We start from the raw sequence: 20,650 nt of genomic DNA, 5'->3' as shown, positions 1-20,650 counted from the left end.
ATATATATATATATCAATTAACAAACAATAATACTTCCGTTAATCGTGTTATAGTACAAACATCTTAGTGAAAATGAGTGTGTCATTTTAATACAATTAAAAAACAAAAGAACGGAAAACAAGAGCTGAAAAATATTTGCAGACGCATAATATCACAATGAAAAAAGCGTAATTGTTGTAGTTAAAAAAGTATCTATAGCTTATTAAGAGACCTAATTATTTAGGTAAAAAATATAAGCTGGGAATAATAGTTTTGTTTTCAGTAAACTTTAAAACAATGAATAAGTTGTAAAAACACAAAACGATTTTTTTCTCTGAATCAATGTATAGCATTATTTCGAAGTAAAAAGCACAGCACATAATTTTGCAATCATGAAATATTTCCAAATCACCGTTAAAATGCTATTGCTTAGGATAACTAAAATTGTGTGCTTAAAACGAGTCAGAATTTTTTTGTTTTATTTATTTATTTATTTTTTAAGGTGATACATTCTTTATCCGCTGCTGCAGCGAAACCGAAGGCATTTTTATTTATTAATGATATATCAATAGAAAAATATAAAAAACGAACTTTATTTCACCTTAATTTCCTCTTACAATCTTAAGCTTTTGTATTTATAGCAGACACGTGTGAGCGACCACCAGCTAGGTTATCTCCCTTCTTACAAAAGTAAAATACTATTCAAGATTTCCAAAGTGTTCCTGAAAAGAATGCGTTTTTTGGCGAACAAGTATATACCATTCCTCTGTATTACTTTTCTTGACCCCTATCAATTAAAATTAACATTCAGTGTTATCAATGACGTCAAAATCTATTTCAGAGTATTAGACTTTAAAAGGACGCTATATCACGGAAGAAAATATTTACCACAAAATTTTCTTTCCCCTCAATAAGCCCCTGAGCCGCGATGGCTCAGGGGATAGAGCGTACGCCTTCCAATGAGACGAACCGGGTTCGAATCCCAGTCGATACGAATTCCGCATCCGGCTTGCACCGACGTGAAATATCCTCAGTGGTAGACAGATCATGGGTTAGAGTCGCCTTGCCGTCAGGCTATCAGTGGGAGGTTCTCATGGTCTTCCTGTAACGCAAATGGGTGTTAGTTCCATCAACAGTCCTCCACGCAGACAAATTTCTCCCAATACTCAATCCAGGAGTTCCCTTGTCTTCTGGATTGGGTTTGAAATTAAAAGGTTACGGAGTTGAACATTAGTAGTCGTAAACCCGTAAAGTTGGGTAGGCTGCTCAACGACGGTCATAAAAAAAATTAATTTAAGGCCAGGATAGCCTGGTTGGTAGGGCACTGTACCCATGTCCAAGATGTCGTGGATTCGATCCCCTCCGACCGAAGACCCCCCCGTGTAGTAAATGGTGACTGATGCACGTTAAGTCTGCCATGTTCCCATAACAAATCATTACCTCTGGGGGTACTGATCCAGGAGTTTCCTTGTCTTCTGGATTGGTTCAAAATTATAAGGCTAAGGAGTTGAACATTAGTAGTCGTAAACCCAAAAATTGGGTCGACAACGAGCCGTGCTGGCTCAGGGGATATGGCGTTCGCCCTCCAATGAAGTGAATCGTGTTCGAATCCCAACGATGGCTAGTCGATAAGAATTCCGCACCCGGCTCACACTGACCACGGTGCTGACGTGAAATACCCTCAGTGGTATGCGAATCATGTGTTCGAGTCCCCTTCGCAACAGGCTAACCGTGGGAGGTCTTCGTGGTTTTCCTCCTCTTCATGTAACGCAAAAGCGAGTTAGTTCCATCAGAAAACCTCCACGGAGGCAAATATCTCCAATTATTTGATCCAGTAGTAGTAGTAGTGTTCTTGTATTCTGGATTGGGTTCGAAATGACAAGACTACGCAGATGAACATGAGTAGTCTCGTAAACCCTAAATTGGGTTAGGTGTTCAACGATGATTATAAAATAAAGAATAAAATATAAGAGAAACTCCCTAGCGTAAAAATGCGTGAAACTGTTTCCTCTGAAGTAAGTAAGTTAAAAGTAACTTTTCTGGCCAGTTTTTTTTCCTTTTTAGAAAAAAAAATCATATCTATGTTTGAATTTAAGTAAACTTCTATGTCACATTCAATAAGGGACTGTTTAACGTACATTACATCAAAATGTCACGTTTCTATCTTAATGCGATTTTAAATTAAGACACGAACCAAAAATCACGCTGCACCTTACATTTTAAAGTGCTGTGAATTTGCTCAACCTGTACATTTGTTTGCATTTTTGAGAATACCGGAGAAGAAACGTTCCATTATATTTCACCTCCGTTGACCTTAGCTCATGTGGTGCCATGCGACTCAAAGAATTCTAATCAACGGTGTGATTTAAGAATTTTAATGGACAAAGGACATAAAATGGTAAGTTACAAGTCACAAACCGAGGAAGAAACGTTACATAACATAGTATATTTCACCTCCGTTGACCTTAAAATTTAAAGTTCAAACAAACCTGGAGAAAATCACAAAGTTTCAAAAGCTGAATAAAAGGCTTTCAAATTATAAAAATGCAAAGAAAAAAAAACTCAGCATTTGAAGCTCTTGGTTTACTTGAAGTCATTTTCTTATACTTAAAGTTAATAATTAAAGTCCCTAGCCAAATTATTAGACGCATCAATAAGATTCTATGTAAAATCTTAATTATCAGGTGATACTTATACAGCTTTATTGTTTTTATGTGACTGACTTGCACTTGTTTACGTTGGTATATCACTTTCATAAATTCGACAATTAGATAAAGAGTTTTTTTTTTAAATTTTATAACCGTTGTTGAATAGCCGACCCAATTTTGAGTTTGCGACTACTTGTGTTCATCTTCGCAGCCTTGCAATTTTTAAACCAATCCAGAAGACAACTCCTAGATCAGTAACCCCCAGAGGTATTTGTCATGGGAACATGGAGGACTTTGTGACCTGACAGATTCAACGTGCATCAGTTACCATTTACTACACCGGCTGGAAGAGATAGAACCCACGACCTCTTGGACATGGGCCCAGTGCCCTATCAATTGGGCTATTCCGGCCAGATTGGATAAATTTGACGATATATTACATAAATATAGAATATTTATTATATCAGACATTACATTAGCATATTATAATAGTTAGACCAAATGATTAGACGTACTGTAGTGATTTAATAATGACATGTTTTACACAAGTTTATAGGCAATACTTTTATATTTAAACGTACATGTAATGGGTTTTTATTCAGGATATTTTTTATACACTTCTTATTTGTATTTATGGGTTTATATGTCAAAAATACACACATAAATAAAAGTAGCTAGTATATTTGTTTACGATTAACATATATTGAAAAATGTACTTAAATAAAATAATGTTGTTAACAAATTATTCTTTGTTTTTGTGGAAAGTATGGACTTTTAAGAAAATAGCAATAAGGAATGAGAAGCAATTACGGGGATGGGTGAGAAGTGCGAGCAGGGGACGGAACATCCTAGTCTTCCAAATAATTAAAAAAAATCGTCTGCAGTTTAAATAACAACAAATTTGTAATGCTGATCTTATGGGAAAATTATTTTCCACTGCCCGAAAAATCGAAAGAACGTTCTGATGTCGGTATTATTTCTTCGTGATCCAAATTATTAGTGCTTCCAATTGTTATTTTGAATGCAATAGGAATTCAAACGGAAAAAAAAAACATTCGTTTCATATTTAAATAGATTCTAATAGAAGTTACAAAGTAGCAAACGGAAAGGTGAGAAGTGATGCAATATTTAATCTTAAATGATTACTAACCTTTGCCACTTCCTAACATCTGTTTAAGTTCACAAGAAATGCTTTAAAATTCAGTTATTATTTCCAAAAAGTTTCTTTTTAGTGAACGCAATCCATAAAGTAAGTAAGATTGTTTCTTTTACGGCATTTATCTCCTCGGGAGTTATTTTATTCTTTTTTTTTCGAATTATAAGAATAATTCTCTGGGTTATTTTTATAAGCTATTAACAAATAAAATTGTTTTTGATGAGTCTATTCCTGTATTTTATAATTTAATAAGTGTTTGCAGGAATTTTTCTGATCATGAATTTCGTCTGCAGAACAAGTATGTGATTGTTAGACAGTAAGACCTAAATATAAGATAATGCAGTTTTTTTTTCTTGTGATGCTAACGTTATAACTGAAAGGTACTTTCGAAAAAATATCTTCATAGAGCTTAAAATTTTTTTAAATTAATTTCTAACACAACTTTTATGTATGCACAGTTTCATCTTCTACTCAAATTTGATTAAAAAAATTCTTAAAATTGAACAACTACTGTAAAATATCTAAGATAAAGTGAAAAACTAAGGAAGCTAGAGTTGCGACTTTCTTGCAAATACATGGGAAGGGGGGGGGGGCTTGAAATTAGGTTATTTTTCCCGACTGGAGGAAGGGGTTCCAAAATTGTCAAAAAACATGCTTACGAAATATAACAACGGTGCCCCAAAACTACTTGGCCGATAGTGATTCACAATGGTATGTATTTCTGCGAATCAGCCCATCCAATTTTTGGGTTTGCGACTACTAATGTTCAATTCCGTAACCTTGCAATTTTGAACCCAATTCAAAGGACAATCAACTCCTTATCAAGTATTGGGAGAAATTTGCATTCGTGGAGGACTTTTTGATGGAATTAACCGGCATTTGCGTTACATGGAGAGGAAAATCATTTAAACCTCCCACGGTTAGCCTGACTCCAAGGGGACTCTAACCCATGCTCCATCTACCACTTAGTATATTTTATATCAGCATTGTGGTCAGTGCAAGCTTTCATCGCATTGCAAGGCGAACGCTCTGTCCCCTGAGCCATCACGGCTCTGAAGTTGCGAAGTTTGGTGGTTGTAAGATGTGAAATTAACTGGAAACGATGTTTTAAGTATAGCAAATTAATTCGAAAATCAATCTCTTCACTGATCAATGGTAACTTATTCAAATTTTATATACGAGGCCCAAAATATTAAGGCCAATTGTTAAATAGAGAAATTAGGAAAAATTTGGAATTTTTTTTTTAAAAGTTGCTGTTCAGATTTTTTTTTTTAGGTAACCTTAAGTTTGCCTTCTCCCTAGAGACTGTTCTTAGACGGAGTCTTGAATTAATTAAAGGGAAGAAGTCAAATACGGGTAAAATTTACTTACTGTCATCGAGACAATTATTTATTTTTGCCGTGAGTCAATTATAAGTATTTACTCGTATGACCTATTGCTCAGAACGTAATAGTCACAAAAATTGCTGGCATGATAAAAAAATCAATGTGTTCTTCCTTAGACTTTCAGTTTTAACCCTCAAATCCTAAAGAATTTTTTTTTTTTACAAAAATAAAAAAAAGTAATAAAAAAAAAATAAATGTTTATAATAGTTTCCACAACATATCCTGAAATTTTCTACGAAATAAAAAACGTCAACTTATCCTGCTTGATTTGCCTAATTATCAGAAAGAAAAAAAATTCTGAACAAAAATGATATAACTTTTTTAAAAATAGTGTTTTTTATGCTCTCAGACTGCGTATTGTTGGAGTAACAAACGCTTTTTGTTTTGTAAAAACCGTGGCTTTTCATTATATTGACATGTTGCATCTTTTTTCCAATTAGCATTTGAGACGCCGGCTAAGGATCGGTAAAACATGACTAAACAGTCACTAATAACTGTTAAAAACTCGCAATAACATGTAATTATGTAACCAGCATGTTATTTGTTAAAAAGTGTAACCATACAGGATTTTTAGAAAACAGTCTTAAGGGATTTTTCCCTGATTTTGTTCATTCTTTTTCAGGAAATGAACAATTTCTTGAATAAAAGTTTCGTTGTGTTGCAAGTAGTTTCTAGCTTGTACTATTCATTGTCCTTCAAATTAGAATCGGATGTCAGTTAATATGATTTATTTATTATCGGCAAAATACAACTAAACAGTCGCTAATAACTGTTAAAAACTTGCAACAACATGTAATTACTTTAACAAGTTATTTGTTATAAAATGAAACTTCACAGGATTTGATCTACCACTACAAAATTACACAATTCCAACTCCCTAGTATATAAAACATGTTAACTCGAGTCTATGTTGGGGTACATTTTCATAGATGAAGGTTGACATTGTCGATAACTATTCTCCCCACATTGGTGACCTTGACAGAAACGCCCAGTACGATTCTAACACGCCTATTTCGATGGATGGATCACATTGAACAGTTGACTTGCTACTTGTGACTGCGACATTATCCACTTCCTCGTGCTGTTGCTACTCAGTTACGATCACATGCAACGTACAACATATTCATGCTGCTGATAATGGCAACACATGAGCGACCACGATCATGAACGGAATTCAGCTCTCACAGTCAGCACTCAAAAAGTACGGTGATCTTAATACAGTACTCCCGACTTCTCACAAAACAGCAATGAATTAACTAGTGGTATCCATTCATCGAATTCTATCACAGATATAATTCTGGTGGTGGAGTATACTGTAGTGTGTCTACCACTACAAAAGTACAATCCCAATTCACTAGTATATAAGACATGTTAACTCGATTCTACATTGGAGTACCTTTACGTAGACGAAAGTTGACATTGTCAACAACAACTCACCCCCCACAACCTTAAAAAATCAGTCTTAAGGGATTTTTTCCTTAATTTTATTAATTTTTTTAAAATTCTTTTTCAGGAAATGACCAATTTATTGAATAAAATCTTCGTTGTGTTGCAAGTAGTTGCTTGCTTGCACTATTCCTTGTGCTTCTCGTTCGAATCCGATGTCAGTCCATGTGACTTATTTATTGGGGAAGACGACACCGACAATACCTTGTTTTGTGATCAAGAGAACACCACTTTAGAACAAATAAAGAATGCTCTGAATTCTCTCAAGGGACAAGGTACCATAGAATTGGAACTGTACAAAGTGAGTTTGGGTGTTGTACCGTCGGATTTCTTCAAGGGTCACAACATTAAAGTTTTGACCATCGCTTTCTGTGACCTAAAGAGCCTGGCTGGGGGAGGCGGACGAATTCTAGAGGGTCTTGAAAATACTGTAGAAGTGAGTATAATTTTTCACCCATATGTCATTAGTATACCCACATTTTATGTCTTCAAAATAATTTTTTGAATTTTATCATAAATTTCATCATATCATAAATTTTATTTTATCATAAATTTTTATCATAAATACTAGACTAACTAGACATAAAATCTAATGATGATGTCATAATTTTCCAATGTTGTCGGTGCATTTTTATTGGCCAGAAAATCACATGGTAGGATCCAGTTTTCCCATATTAATTTTCATATTGGTTTGTTTGTCCAGGGTGCGTAGCCAAATTATTCAGCAAAAAAAGCACTTTTTAAGCACATTTCCATCAAAAAAATATTTTTAAGCACTTTAAAAAAATATCACTAATTAGACAGGGTTTGAAAGTTTTTGACAATTGATGGTTTTATCTTGTTTTAACCGTCATGTCAAAAAAAAGAAACCTTTTGCATTGTTTTTGACAATAATCAAAAATCATGAAATTTTGAATCGGGTAAAACGAATGGTGCTTTCATACGCTACGGACTGACAATACGCCGAAATGGATTGGGGTTGAATTAATTCTGAAACCGAGAATAGAACAATGTGAACTGTGTCGTTTTGCATAATTCGAAGTGAAAATCAACATAGCAAAGGAAAAATCTCATTTAGAAAAAGGGAAACACTTTTTAAAAACACCCAATGAAAAAAGCACCTTTAAGGGCTTTTAAAGAACGAAAATCAAAAATAAGCATCTTTAAGCACTTTTTAAAAACTCTACGCACCCTGTTGTCATCAGCACAAAATCGATGTAAGTCGTAAAGGTATTGCTTTCCTATACATATTTTTGTATCCCTAATTTAAAGGTATTACCTGTACTGTTATTATTATGTTTTTCTTTTTGTTTCTTTTCTTAATTAAGAGTTTAAGATTGCTTTTATTATTAGAGTAACGAAATTCTTTGGACGTGAGAAGTGGTGGTACACGTGGTCTTTTTAATACGTTTATTTTTAGTTGAACAATTTCAATTGTTTTATGCCAAGAAATATTTGCATATGGAGCATATTGCGAAGCAATCATTGGGGTTGTTGAGCAAACAGGAGGCTTAGCCCCCTAGTATTTTCTGAAAGACAAAGTGTTTTTTAATCTTTACTAGTAATATATATTTTTAAAATCTTTTTTTGAAAGATTTTTTTAAAAAAATATTCATATTAGGGATGGTAAATTTATAATTGACCTATAAAAAACAAACAAAAAGGCTATCGATATGCAACGAATGACTTTTGATAAAGAAGGCATTTAAAGCATCAAAATTAACTTGATTGCCAAAAATTTGAAAGTTAACGTCCTACCTTAAACTTTTAACCTGCTTAAGTATATAAAATTTATATTATGAAATATTTTTTGCGTTCAATTTTTTCCGTTTTCCCAAATATTTGATTATTCTATCAACTTAGGAAGTTTGAACGTTTTTTGTATTAACATATTTTATTAACTTTTTAAGTAATGTTTTCACGTCACGTAACTTAATTACTCCACGTCTAACAACGTATGCGTAACATAACGACGCGTAACGTGACGTAATATTCAATTAATACTCGAGAAACTCATTTTGTTAATTTTTCTCCAACGTGTATTTTAATTTACCAAAGATCTGATTTTTACGAAACGAATGCAATACTTACGAGTTTTTAAAACGATTATATAACCTACGATTAAGCAATTTAAAATTTAAAATGTTAGGTTGAAAACAAATGTTCTACTTTTGGAACAGCCGTCTCATCAAGTTCTATTTTTAGATTTCATGTAATGCATTGAGTTATATTCTGTGCAATTCTTATGTTTTTTTTTAATTTTTTTTATTTATTTATTGAATTGGTGTTATGACAGACATTCAAGAAAAAAAAATATTGCAATAGAAAAGGGAGCAATAAATATGCAAATATTTAACTTCTTAAATAAATTCAACTTTTTCTGAAGTAAATTCAATTTCAAACGATGAAAGACAAATTCTTATTGATAAGTTTTTTCCTTTACTTGAAATTCTTACACTTTTCACGTATTATTTGATAATGAAAGAAGTTTTTAAATGTGTTTACTATAATGGTATTGTTCAATATCTCAGAAATATTGCACCAATTTGGCATTTTTGTCTTAGCATCCTCGCCACCGTTTACTGTAACCCCAAATCAGTTGAAAATTGGTTGTTGATCTTATAGCTTGAGCGTGCTCGTAACACCAATGAAAATCAAATTTGAAATACAGTCCATTAGCCATTTTATTCATTTTTTATCAAACGAACCAGCATAGAATTCAAATCAATTGGTATCGAACAGGTATAGAATTTATTCTTGCTATTTATTATTGGATTTTTCTTCTGGCTACTTGAGAGATGCCTTTAATGGCTCTTCCAGACACTCCTTCTGATTCAAATTTTTAAGATTATTTATATCTATCTGACTCGACAGATTTAACGTGCATCAGTCACCATTTACTACACAGGGAGTCTTAGTAAATGGTGATTGATGCATGTTAAATCTCCCGAGTCACAAAGTTATGAAGTCATTTACCGTATTTTAACTGTATTTACTGTAGTTAACAGCATTTACTGTATCTCAGAATCTAACGACCTTATGTTATATCGTCCATTTTCTCCAGTGCACAAAGGTCGTTATAACTGTACACAAATCTTAACACTTAAAAGATATTTGTATTCCTGACTCTAATAAAAAGCAATACAATAAATAGCTTGTTGTTTCTTTTAACAGGCATTGATGATTAAGGGAAGTTCAATTGATGGAAATGAGTTTCGGAATTCAGCTCTGAGCCACTTGAGGAAACTGAAACACATTGACTTCGAATCCAATAACTTCGAAGAAATAGGAGATGACTGGTTTAAGAACTCCCCACCATCTTTGCAATCGGTTTGGCTTTCAAATAACAACATTAAGAAGCTTGGAGATCGAGCTTTTGCGGATATTGTCAATCTTGATTTCTTAGGACTGAGTGGCAACAGTTTGAGATCTGTTAGTAGAAACATGCTGCCAAATCCCGCAAAGAAACTGTGGCGTTTAGAATTAGAGTAAGTTAAGAGATGGTATAAAACTGTTTTTCGAAGGCTGTGACATCAAAGGAAATAATGATTTTATTCTGTACAATTAATATACTATTTTTATGACTTCTGTGAGTTTGCAACTCATGACTGTTGGGTTAAGTTTTGATATTTAGCCAGAACTCTCTCCGTTTATTTTGAAAGTAGCGCAAAATGTTGACATATTTAAAATCTTACTCCTATGCTGCTTTATCTGGACTCGTAAAAAATTGCAAAAAATAAAAATATGGCATTGATATTGATAATTTTCCTCTCGTTAAAAAATAGTCGCCAAATTTGCGATTTTAAAAAAGTTCTATAATTTTTTAAAATATTTAAGTTATTTGTCAGTTCTGAAGCATAGATAATTCTTATTTGGCAAGATGGCACATAGAGTTTAAAATTAGATTTTAAATTTTCCTTGGTGACAGAGCTTCGAAAAACCATGTTTGAATATAGAAAAAAGAAACATTTTTTTTCAGCATTTGAAGCTTCATTATTTAGTCTAGGTTTCCTCTAATCTTTAAAATACAGGGGCGATTGGAGCACAAAGTGAAAAACCCTGAAAATTTTGCGTGAAAAAAATGATATCAATTTATATACTATGCATGTTTCATATTAAACATAGTTTTTTAAAAACATTTATAATTAAATTAGCTACTCATGCAGAATATCACACCTTTAGAGTACCTAATTCAAGAAAAAACTTACTTCTTACAAAAAGCGTGATATTGGATTTGAATATGAATTGCGATATTGGATTTTAAAAAAGCTAAAATAAAAATTGCGATATTGAATTTTTAAAGCGCGTAAATACGAATTACTGAGCAAAATTTTTAGATCGTGGGAATACGAATCGCAATGCGTAGTTTTTAAGCACGGATAAATGCGAAAATCGATGTTTGATATTATAAACGCGTGAATACGAATAGCAAGATTGGATTTTAAAAACGCGTGAATACGAATCGCGGTATTGGATTTTAAACTCACGTGAATACCGATCTCGATACATGGGTTTTAAAAATGTGTAAATATAAATCGCTATATTGGACTTTTAAATCACGCGAATAGGAATTTGCGATGCGCGATTTTTAAATCGCGTAAATAAGAATCGCGATGGTAGGAGATATCGGCAGAGGCTTCATTCTAAATCCCACAGAACACCTTTGGAACAAATTAGTGCGCAGATTACGTAGCCAGCCAAATCCTCACATCCAAGCGCACTCACTTCATCTGTAGAATCATTTGGCAACTTTGCCTGGGTTTATCGAGGCTCCTGGGTCAACCTGACCCTTAATCCTCCCTCAGAACAAATAAAGGGGTAACATGACACAAAACTAGTAAACACTTCATCTGTAATGGAAGTCAATTCCTATTCAAAAACTGGTGGAAAGTCTTCTCAGATGGCATCGATGCAAAAGGGGGACCAACCACAAATTAATGTGTGCATCAAGACGCTTTCTAAGTTTCCGGTTACTTTTGGCTGGATAGTGCAGTTAAACTTTCCCTCCCTAATCGCAATATAAAATAACAGAGAAAAATATGTTTATTGTTGCTAAAAATGTTTTTCGTTGTTGTTAGTTCATTCTTATTCTCCCAAAAATTACATGGTATAAATCAATTAATCTAGATTTCTTTGCTTTACAGCATAGAATTAATAAAAGTTACAAAGCCGTAAAATATTTCTATATTCCTCAACTTAAGGATTTTTATCTTTAATATTTACTTATCATAATTTCTTAGTATTCTGTCAATTATTAAATCTTTCATTTTGATTATTATATCTAAATTAAAAGCTAAAAATTGCGGCGTTTCTTTGTCAATAAAGTAATTCTATAATTTTGTCTTGTAACATTTCATAATAAACTTATCTAAATCAGCATCTAAACTAAATAAGTGTTTTTAAAATTAGATGATTTAACTTAGCAAGTTTTGAATAAAACTTTGTCCATTTAACGCATGCAATTAAAGCAATGAGTACTAAAACATTGAGCATATTTTTAATATGCTCAACGTTTAACTTATAATAACAATTAACTTTTCTTACAATGACTAAATAATATCTATTGCAAAAAAACTTAAACGAACATTTTAAAAATAGCAAATATTAAATAGGAATTTAAAAATCAGAAAATATTCCATTGGTTTACACTACCCTTGTATAGTGTCAACGGTGGAAAAACTTTAAGAAAATTTTAAAATTGGGATACATTATTATTTATAATATGTATAAGTTTCTTTGGTATAAACTTGTAAACGAACTATTCTTATTTATAATATTTTCAACAATTAAGGTTGAAATAAAATATAATCTTTTTAAACATGTTTTTGATTTTCATATTCTAAAATTTTATAAATATTTCGTATTATTGCAGTTAAAACTCGAAATCGCGAAACTTAATTTATCATTGAGAATAAAATTTTTGTTATTTTTTTTTCAGTGATAATAAACTATCTAATCTTCCTGGAGATATTTTTTTGAACGCTCCAAACCTGGAAAGAGTTTCCATTTCTTCCAATTTAATTTCCGCGTTGCCCGAAAATGTTTGGCGACCTATTTGGAAACAGTTGACTCACATAGATATAGACAGTAAGTATTATTTTTTTAAAACTCGTTTTTAAGTTGACCCATATGAAAATGAATATAATGATATGCTTTTTAATGAGAAAAGTTTATTAACGTGATTAAATAAAGATAGAAAAAGTCTACGCGTTTTGAGTGCTGAAAAAAAAACGGCCCGTTATCAATTGGCTACCTACAAGCGACATCATCGTGGGTATGCATCCTGATTGGCTAGTGAAATGTGGCATTTGTTAGTGTTAGCAACTGTTCTTTCCATCATATTTTGAGTACGCCTAACCGGTAAACTATGAATTTTCTCAAGTGACACATTTTGCATTCTTTCACAATTTGGTGTAATTCTTTCTTACCACCAAGACAGGAAAGTAGCATGTGGTGTAGAACATAAACGAACTAATTATGCGTCACAGTTGCCAGATGCACAAAACAAAAATAGTCATGGTTACAAAGAAATACATTAACAAATAATAAGTTTAGGTTAACTGAAAGACGTAAACAAAAAAGAATTACATTTTAACAAATTTTATATGCGATACGGCATTGTATTTAATTAATTTTACGATACTTAACGTTCTAACTTATGTGTAGAAAATCAGCTTGACCACAGCCAGCAGTACCCAGAACATTAATTCACCATCTTGTTTGTTAACAACAAGATGACGTTATTGGTCAGGTGGTTGTGTATAAATGGTCTTCTTCTCGAGTTGAGACAACCCCATTATAACCAACACGTGAATGATTAAAGGAAATTAAACTTGAAAAAAGAAAGGCCCCTTTACCAACGAAAAAAATAATAATGAATGCGAAAAACAAGAAGAAACCGCGTAATCGAGAGGAGTTATGGTGGCTGATAGAGCAATTCAGGACAGGTTACATTTGGAGGCTAAGTGGACGAATGAAGGAGACGAACTTATGTTAACAACAAGAGAATCAGCATTAACTATAGAGAATGAATTCTGGAGCATTAAGATGAGCTGACTGAAAGGAAAGGGGAATTTATTCTCAAGGTTCCAATAATGTGCTGTGTAAAAATTTTCTGATACAACTTTTATCGAGTTTTAAAAATCAAAGGATCAACACAGCGCCACAAGACAGGTCGAAAGATAGATCGGCCTTGCGAATTAAATCAGATAGGAGCGCCTTTCGTTTGACAAGAGAGCACCGTTGGGGTGAAAGTGCAAGCCCCGGATAGATGGCAGCACCTTCCATTCGCGAGGCCACCTCTTCCATAATTTAAATATACATTTGAAGGGAAAGGAAACTTTCTCCAGATCCCTATACTCGTTGTACTGCCCAGCCACCGATCACAGGACTTTCGATCGCACAGATTTTACCCACACGTATATCTCATACCCTCACTCGTAGTTGCTTCGAGGATCGAACCCTGGACCCTTCGGATTGAAGTTAGATGTTCTAATCACTGAGTTACCACAGAAGGCGATAATGAGAAATCAGAAGTTTTCTATTAGCTGCAGTTGCAGTGGATGGCATCTTTTTTTTTTTTTTGAAAAAGCGAACATTGAGAAGAAAAAAACACTGAATAAATTTTTAATTAAGGATCAGATTTTAAAGTGCTAAGTATTAAGTACTTGGGACTAAATTTTAAATCTTTGAGCCGGTAACATTAAATATACAAGTTAACTATAGTCCGTTCACCAGGAGTTGACACTTGGCTCCACCTCCTCGGAAGCAGAGTTCATTTCAGCGCGGGAGTAAGAAGAGAAACATCTCCGTGCTTGAAATTGNGTCTAATTTTTTAATATTTAAAAACTTACTCCAATGCTGCATTATCTGGGTTCATAAAAATGTGCCAACACTGAGAATAAGGCAATAATTTTGCTAATTTTCATCTAGGGAGGAAAATGTCGCCAAATTGGCGATTTTTAAAAAGTTTAATAACTTTTAAAATATTTAAGTTATTTGTCTGTTTTAAAGTCCGGATAATTCTTCACGACTATAGTCCGTTCACCAGGAGTTGACACTTGGCTCCACCTCCTCGGACGCAGAGTTCATTTCAGCGCGGGAGTCAGAAGAGAAACATCTCCGTGCTTGAAATTGAGACAACCCTTAATTTGCGCCAAACACAAATAGTGAATTCTTTTTCAGTCACATACTTCGCTTTATCATCTGCTATTATACCTTTTGTTACTCTAGCTAATTAAATGTAGTTTAAATTTAAAAAATGCTGCTCTCCCAGCAAAATGTCTCATAAAGGACAAACTATTCACTCAAAAGAAAGAAATATCATAAGAAATGGGGCAAAATACCATCAAATTTATGAAATATTTATTGTTAAAAAATGCACATGAAGTTTGCGAAATAAAGATTTTTGCCAAACGATCGCCAAATAGCAACATTGTTCAGGATTGCTTACAACCTTCTCCCAAAAATAGCGAAATAGAATCGTCGCATACCACGTGATGTAGGCGGGGCCAAGTGCCAACTCCTGGTGAACGAGCTATAGTCCAGGTGATATTTTAAATCATGAAAACAGGGACAAAAACGTTCGATCTCGTTCGTATAAAATATATATATCGTACTATGTTCCCGAGAACTTTTTAAGCGAAACGAAAATCTTTTGCACATAATCATTAAATTCGCTTATCCAAATATAATTTCTCGTACAATAATCTAGCTATTATTTCATAAAACAATAGTAACGACAATTTTTATAGTAAGTTGCTAAAATTATTACACCATTTTGAACATTGTCATTTAAAATTCAAAACACAACATTTAAGGAGTAGTTTCCGAGAATTGAAATCTCGAAGTAGTCTCATTTTTAATTTTTATTTCTCGAGAACAATTCGACAATGCCTTTCAAATTTTTTATTACGTTGATTATTAAATAACTTTCATCAACGTTAAATCGTTTCATCAACGTGCCTCAAATTTCAAATTTTGTTTTTCTTCATCAATAAATTAAATAATAAAATAAATATTAAATAAAAGAAGTTTTTTTCTGTAGAAATATTTTGGGTACAAGCTTTATAACTGTGTGCAAATATTTTTTGAATCGCTTCATTACTTCAATCCAATATGACGAAATACGCAAAAAGTAAACATAAAAACTTATATTATATTTCTTGATTGTGGATACCCTTAACTGTTAAGGGGCAAAATTTGAAATTCGGCTTAAAAAAAGTATATGTTTATTCAGCGAAAGTATTCTTGTCTGATTTCGCAACTTAAATATCGTCTATAGTTCGTTCACCAGGAGTTGGCATTTGGTTCCGCCTTCATCTCGTGATATCAGACGATATTATTTCGCTATTTTTGGGAGAAGGATGTGAACAATCCTGACAAAGGTTGCTATTTGGCGATCGTATGTCAAAAATATTTATTTCGCTATCTTTATGTGCATCTTTTTAACCCCTTAACGATCGGTTAATTTTCAAGAAAACGATCATAATAGTGCCTATTTTTTGGCTTTTGTATTTGTATTACGTATTTAATTAGTGTTGCAACTAGTTAAAAATAAACTAACCATCTGTCAAAAACAGAATACCATTCATTTTCCTTTTTGGTAGAAAACGAACCAATAGATGGGGCCACGAGACTTAGAACTATCTAAGAACAATAATTTTTAGTTAGTTTGATTTTGTTACTGTCGTTGGAGACATGATNCTGAACACTCCAGCCCGTCAATATCACGGGAGCGAGAAATAGCGTGCGAAAACTCCCCCCGTCATTTTCACGGGAGCGAGAAGGAAGGGGTTAACATAAAATATTTCATAAATTTGATGTATTTCTCACTTTAGAGTGAATAGTTTGATCTTTTTGAGACATTTTGCTAGGAAAACAGCAGCTTTCAAATTTAAAATATATTTAATTAGATAGATCAGCGAAAGTATAATAGAATTCACTGTTTGCGTTTGGCACGCATTAAGGGCTGTCTCAATTTCAAGCGCAGAGATGTTTCTCCTCTTACTCAGAGTCTGAGAAGGTGTAACCAAGTGCCAACTCCGTGCGAACGAGCTATACACTAACTAGTTAGCATATTTAGGTTAGGTCCTAGAATCGGTAATGATTCAAACTTCGTAGCTGAATCTTCGTGGACAAAACTTCCCTTGGGGCCGAAATCGAGCTTTCGATCGCTCAAATCTATCGTAAGATCGTTTCCCAAGCTCAAATTCTTAAATTAAGAATTAACATTAGTTTATGCATTAATTTTCATGAAAATATCTTATATGTTATATAATTTTAATAAGTTCAAATTCGGAATTAATTTCCTTTTGATAAAAGTAGAATGTTAAACTAAATAATATTTTTATATTTTACTTTTTTAATTTAAGAAACAGAATGAAAAACGTTTAATCTTAATTTAGAAAAATTATTGTTTTAAAGTTTAAAACTTTAATTTTTTCGTTTAATTTGCGTAATTCTCAATTACTAAATTATGCATAATTTTAATACAAGATATTTTATATAATATATAATTCCAAAAATTTCGAATTCATAAATAATTCAATAGTAATAAAAGTAAAGTATTAAAAAAATATTTTTTTTAAATTTTATTTTTGAAAAAATAGAATAAAAAACGTTTAATGTTCATTTAGAAAAGTTAATGATTTAACTCATAATGAATTTAACTTTAAGGATGAGTAAAATATTAAATTATAATTTTTTTTAAATTTTTATTATTTCTTGCTGTTGTTGTAGTTCATTTACGTCGCACTAGATCTGCACAATGGGCTATTGGCGACGGTCTGGGAAACATCCCTGAGGATGATCCGAAGACATGCCATCACAATTTTGATCCTCTGCAGAGGGGATGGCACCCCCGGATCGGTAGCTCGACGACCTGCGCGCGAAGTCGAGCACTTTACGGTAACACAGTTTAACCTACGCAGACTGATCCAAGTGGTCACCCACCCGCACACTGACCGCAGCCAGTGATGTTTTTATTATTTCAATTTAAAGAATAGAATAAAAAACGCTTGATGTAAATTAAGAAAAGTTCGTGTTTAAAAGCTAACGTACCGACGAGATTTTATTGATGCGAAATGATGGATTGGTGAAGTCTTATACACGCGAAGTAATAGATCGGCGAAGTTTTGGCTGCGAACTGCAGATTAATATTGCATGAAAATATAGTATTTCAATAAAAAGTAATCCAGAGTGCCCACTTTTTTATTCTGCAGCTCCGTACATTAACAATTTAGGGTAAATTTTTGTACTTTTTCTTTCATTTCAGAAAATCCGTTAAACTGCGATTCTCTTGAAGACTGGATTTCCGAAGAATCAACATGCGCTAAAGTTACTGGAACTTGCAGATTTTTTCATGGAACATATCGAAAGAAACTGCCTTTGAAACGTGACTTAAACTGTTAATAACACTGTTATTGCCAATAAATGAGACAAATTTATTAAAGTGACTTTTATCATTGATATAAAAAATAGAATACACACTGTTGAGCATTTTTTCTTCGATTTTGACATTTCGTAGTAACCATATCTGTGGGCTATAAGTGTATTTTGCACATATTCCAAAATCTATAAACAAGCTTAATTTCATTAGAGGAAATCTTTTTAGTAAAAAAATTAGTAGAAAAAAATGGGCCACAAATTTTAGAGAGTGATGCAATTTTGTATAAATATATTCAATATTACATATGTACCTAAAATTATTAAAATTATATTGAAAAGCATGCATAAAAACTTTCTTTCGCAAATTTTCATTTTAAGAACAATTCAAAAATATTGTTCATAAGTACATAGTAAAAAATTTCGTGTATCTGAACACCGAAAATGAAGGCAATAACTTTATGCGAAAATGTTCTACCTGGTATTCCAATAGACCAAAACACAAGGATCAGTAATTATGGTCGCATACTTGTAAAATAAAACGAGTTGGTCAATGAAACATTCGCGTAGCAGAGAGAGTATTAAGACTAATTTGAATTTGGCTTAACAGAGAGAATAGAAATTATATATATTATAAAATTATTTAATGATGTTCAAAGAGACTTGAAAAGTAAATAATTAAGGTTGTATACCTATAAAATAAAATGAGTTGGTAAATCAAACATGCGAGTAGCAGAGAGAATACTAAGACGAATTCGAATTAGGCTTAACAGTAATGTATAGAACTCATACATTATACAATTATTTAATGCTGTTTAAAGAGACTTGAAAAGTAAGTAATTAAGATTGGACACCTATAAAATAAAATGAAACATGCGTGTAGCCGAGAAAATACTAAGACGAATTCGAATTAGGCTTAACAGTAATGTATAGAACTCATACATTATACAATTATTTAATGCTGTTTAAAGAGACTTGAAAAGTAAGTAATTAAGATTGGATACCTGTAAAATAAAATGAAACATACGTGTAGCCGAGAAAATATTAAGACGAATTCGAATTACGCTTAACAGAGCTGATAGAAATCATACATAATTAAATTATTTAATGCATTTTAAAGTGACTTGAAAATTAAAATATGTTAATAAATGTAAATACACGACTAAAAAAAAAATGCAACCTACATCATTTTTTTACGGTGAACTTCAGTCTCTGCAGATGAAAAGCAACATTGAACACAGCAGCAAACATTCGTTATCGATTGTAAACAAAAACGAAAGCAGACGAAACAAACATTGGAGTTTAAAGAAGTGAAAATATTTATTTGTTGGCTTATTGGAATTACGTACAGTTGCAGGTTTGTGGGATCAATTTAGGCTTATAAACCTTTGTCGAATAGAAGGTCAGATAGCACAATACAGAGAAGGACAGCACGAAAATACATCCAGGGTATCTGCGGGATTCGAACTCGCTAACTCCACGCTTTGCACAGTGTTTAGCTGGAAATACTGCTCGGCCAAGGAGACCCATGAAAATATTTAACGTATGGTGGAAATATTGTTGTAGTTAATTTACGTCGCACTAGAGCTGCACAATGGGCTTTGAGAGACGGTCTGGGATACATCCCTGAGGATGATCCGAAGACAAGCCATCACAATTTTGATTCTCTACAGAGGGGATGGCATCCTTACTTCGGTAACCCGACGACGTGTGCGTGAAGTCGAGCACTTTGAGGTGGAACAGTTTAACGAGGACCTATACCGCGCACCCTCGGTTCCTACGTAGACTGATCGAAGTGATCACCCACCCACTGACTGACCGCAGTCAGTGATGTTAGACTTCGTTATTCTACTGAGAACAGCATATTTTTCATATTTGGAGTGGAAGAACTGACATCGACGATCCCAAGGGCGTTATTTCAGGGGGGGGGGCAATATTGAACAGCAAGAATGTTCGAACAAAAATTATTTAAAACAAATCATTAAATCATTTGCACATCTTCTATAGTTTTTGTTGTCGTAGGCCATTAAGGTAAGGGGTGCGATTGTTTTTGCTTTAAGGTGGCACCATCTATAACCAAGAATTCGACTTCTGCCACGTTTATAAGGCGGACCCATTCCTTCATCCACAGATCGTAATTCTGACCTGAACCAAAGAACGACCCATCTCCAATTCAGTATCCCAGGGGTAGAATTCGTTACGGGAACATGGAGGACGTTGTGAACCGACAGATTTACGTGCACCAGAAACCATTTAGTACACGCCGAGGCTTCGAACATGTCTTCTTACGAACGTGAGTCCAACGCCCTGACAAACAGACAATCCCGAGCAGTGGTGGCTCAGAGGATAGAGCGTTCGCATTCCAAAGGGATGAACCGGGTTCGAATCCCAGCGATGGCTGGTCTATACGAATTCCGCATCCGGTTTGCACCGACCACAGGGCTGACATAAAATATGCTCAAACGTAGACGGATCATGAGTACCGTGGGAGGTTCTCGTGTTTTTCCTCTTCATGCAATGGAAATGCGGGTTAGCTCCACGAAGGCGAATTTCTCCCAGTACTTGATACAGGAGCTCCCTTGTCTTCTGGATTGTGTTCAAAACGACAAGGCTGTGGCGTTGAACATTAGTAGTTGTTAACCCAAAAATT

The 20,650-nt window shown here is 33.4% G+C and overlaps 1 protein-coding gene across 1 annotated transcript in view; it reads left to right on the top strand.

Moving 5' to 3' along the window:
* LOC107446202 (carboxypeptidase N subunit 2-like) overlaps positions 1-18,067 on the top strand; it is a 23,012-nt gene extending 4,945 nt beyond the window's left edge. The window contains exons 2-5 of the mRNA XM_071184453.1: positions 6,683-7,051; positions 9,790-10,103; positions 12,554-12,702; positions 17,891-18,067. Of these exons, the coding sequence (XP_071040554.1) occupies positions 6,686-7,051; positions 9,790-10,103; positions 12,554-12,702; positions 17,891-18,027 (966 nt within the window). The 5' untranslated portion in view covers positions 6,683-6,685 and the 3' untranslated portion in view covers positions 18,028-18,067. The remainder of the gene's footprint in view (positions 1-6,682; positions 7,052-9,789; positions 10,104-12,553; positions 12,703-17,890) is intronic.
* The last annotated feature ends 2,583 nt before the right edge of the window (positions 18,068-20,650 follow it).

Source organism: Parasteatoda tepidariorum, chromosome 8 (assembly GCF_043381705.1).
Source record: "Parasteatoda tepidariorum isolate YZ-2023 chromosome 8, CAS_Ptep_4.0, whole genome shotgun sequence".
Lineage (NCBI taxonomy): Eukaryota > Metazoa > Arthropoda > Arachnida > Araneae > Theridiidae > Parasteatoda > Parasteatoda tepidariorum.
Note: the sequence above shows the minus strand (reverse complement) of the source record. Positions and strands in the feature narration are given on the sequence as shown.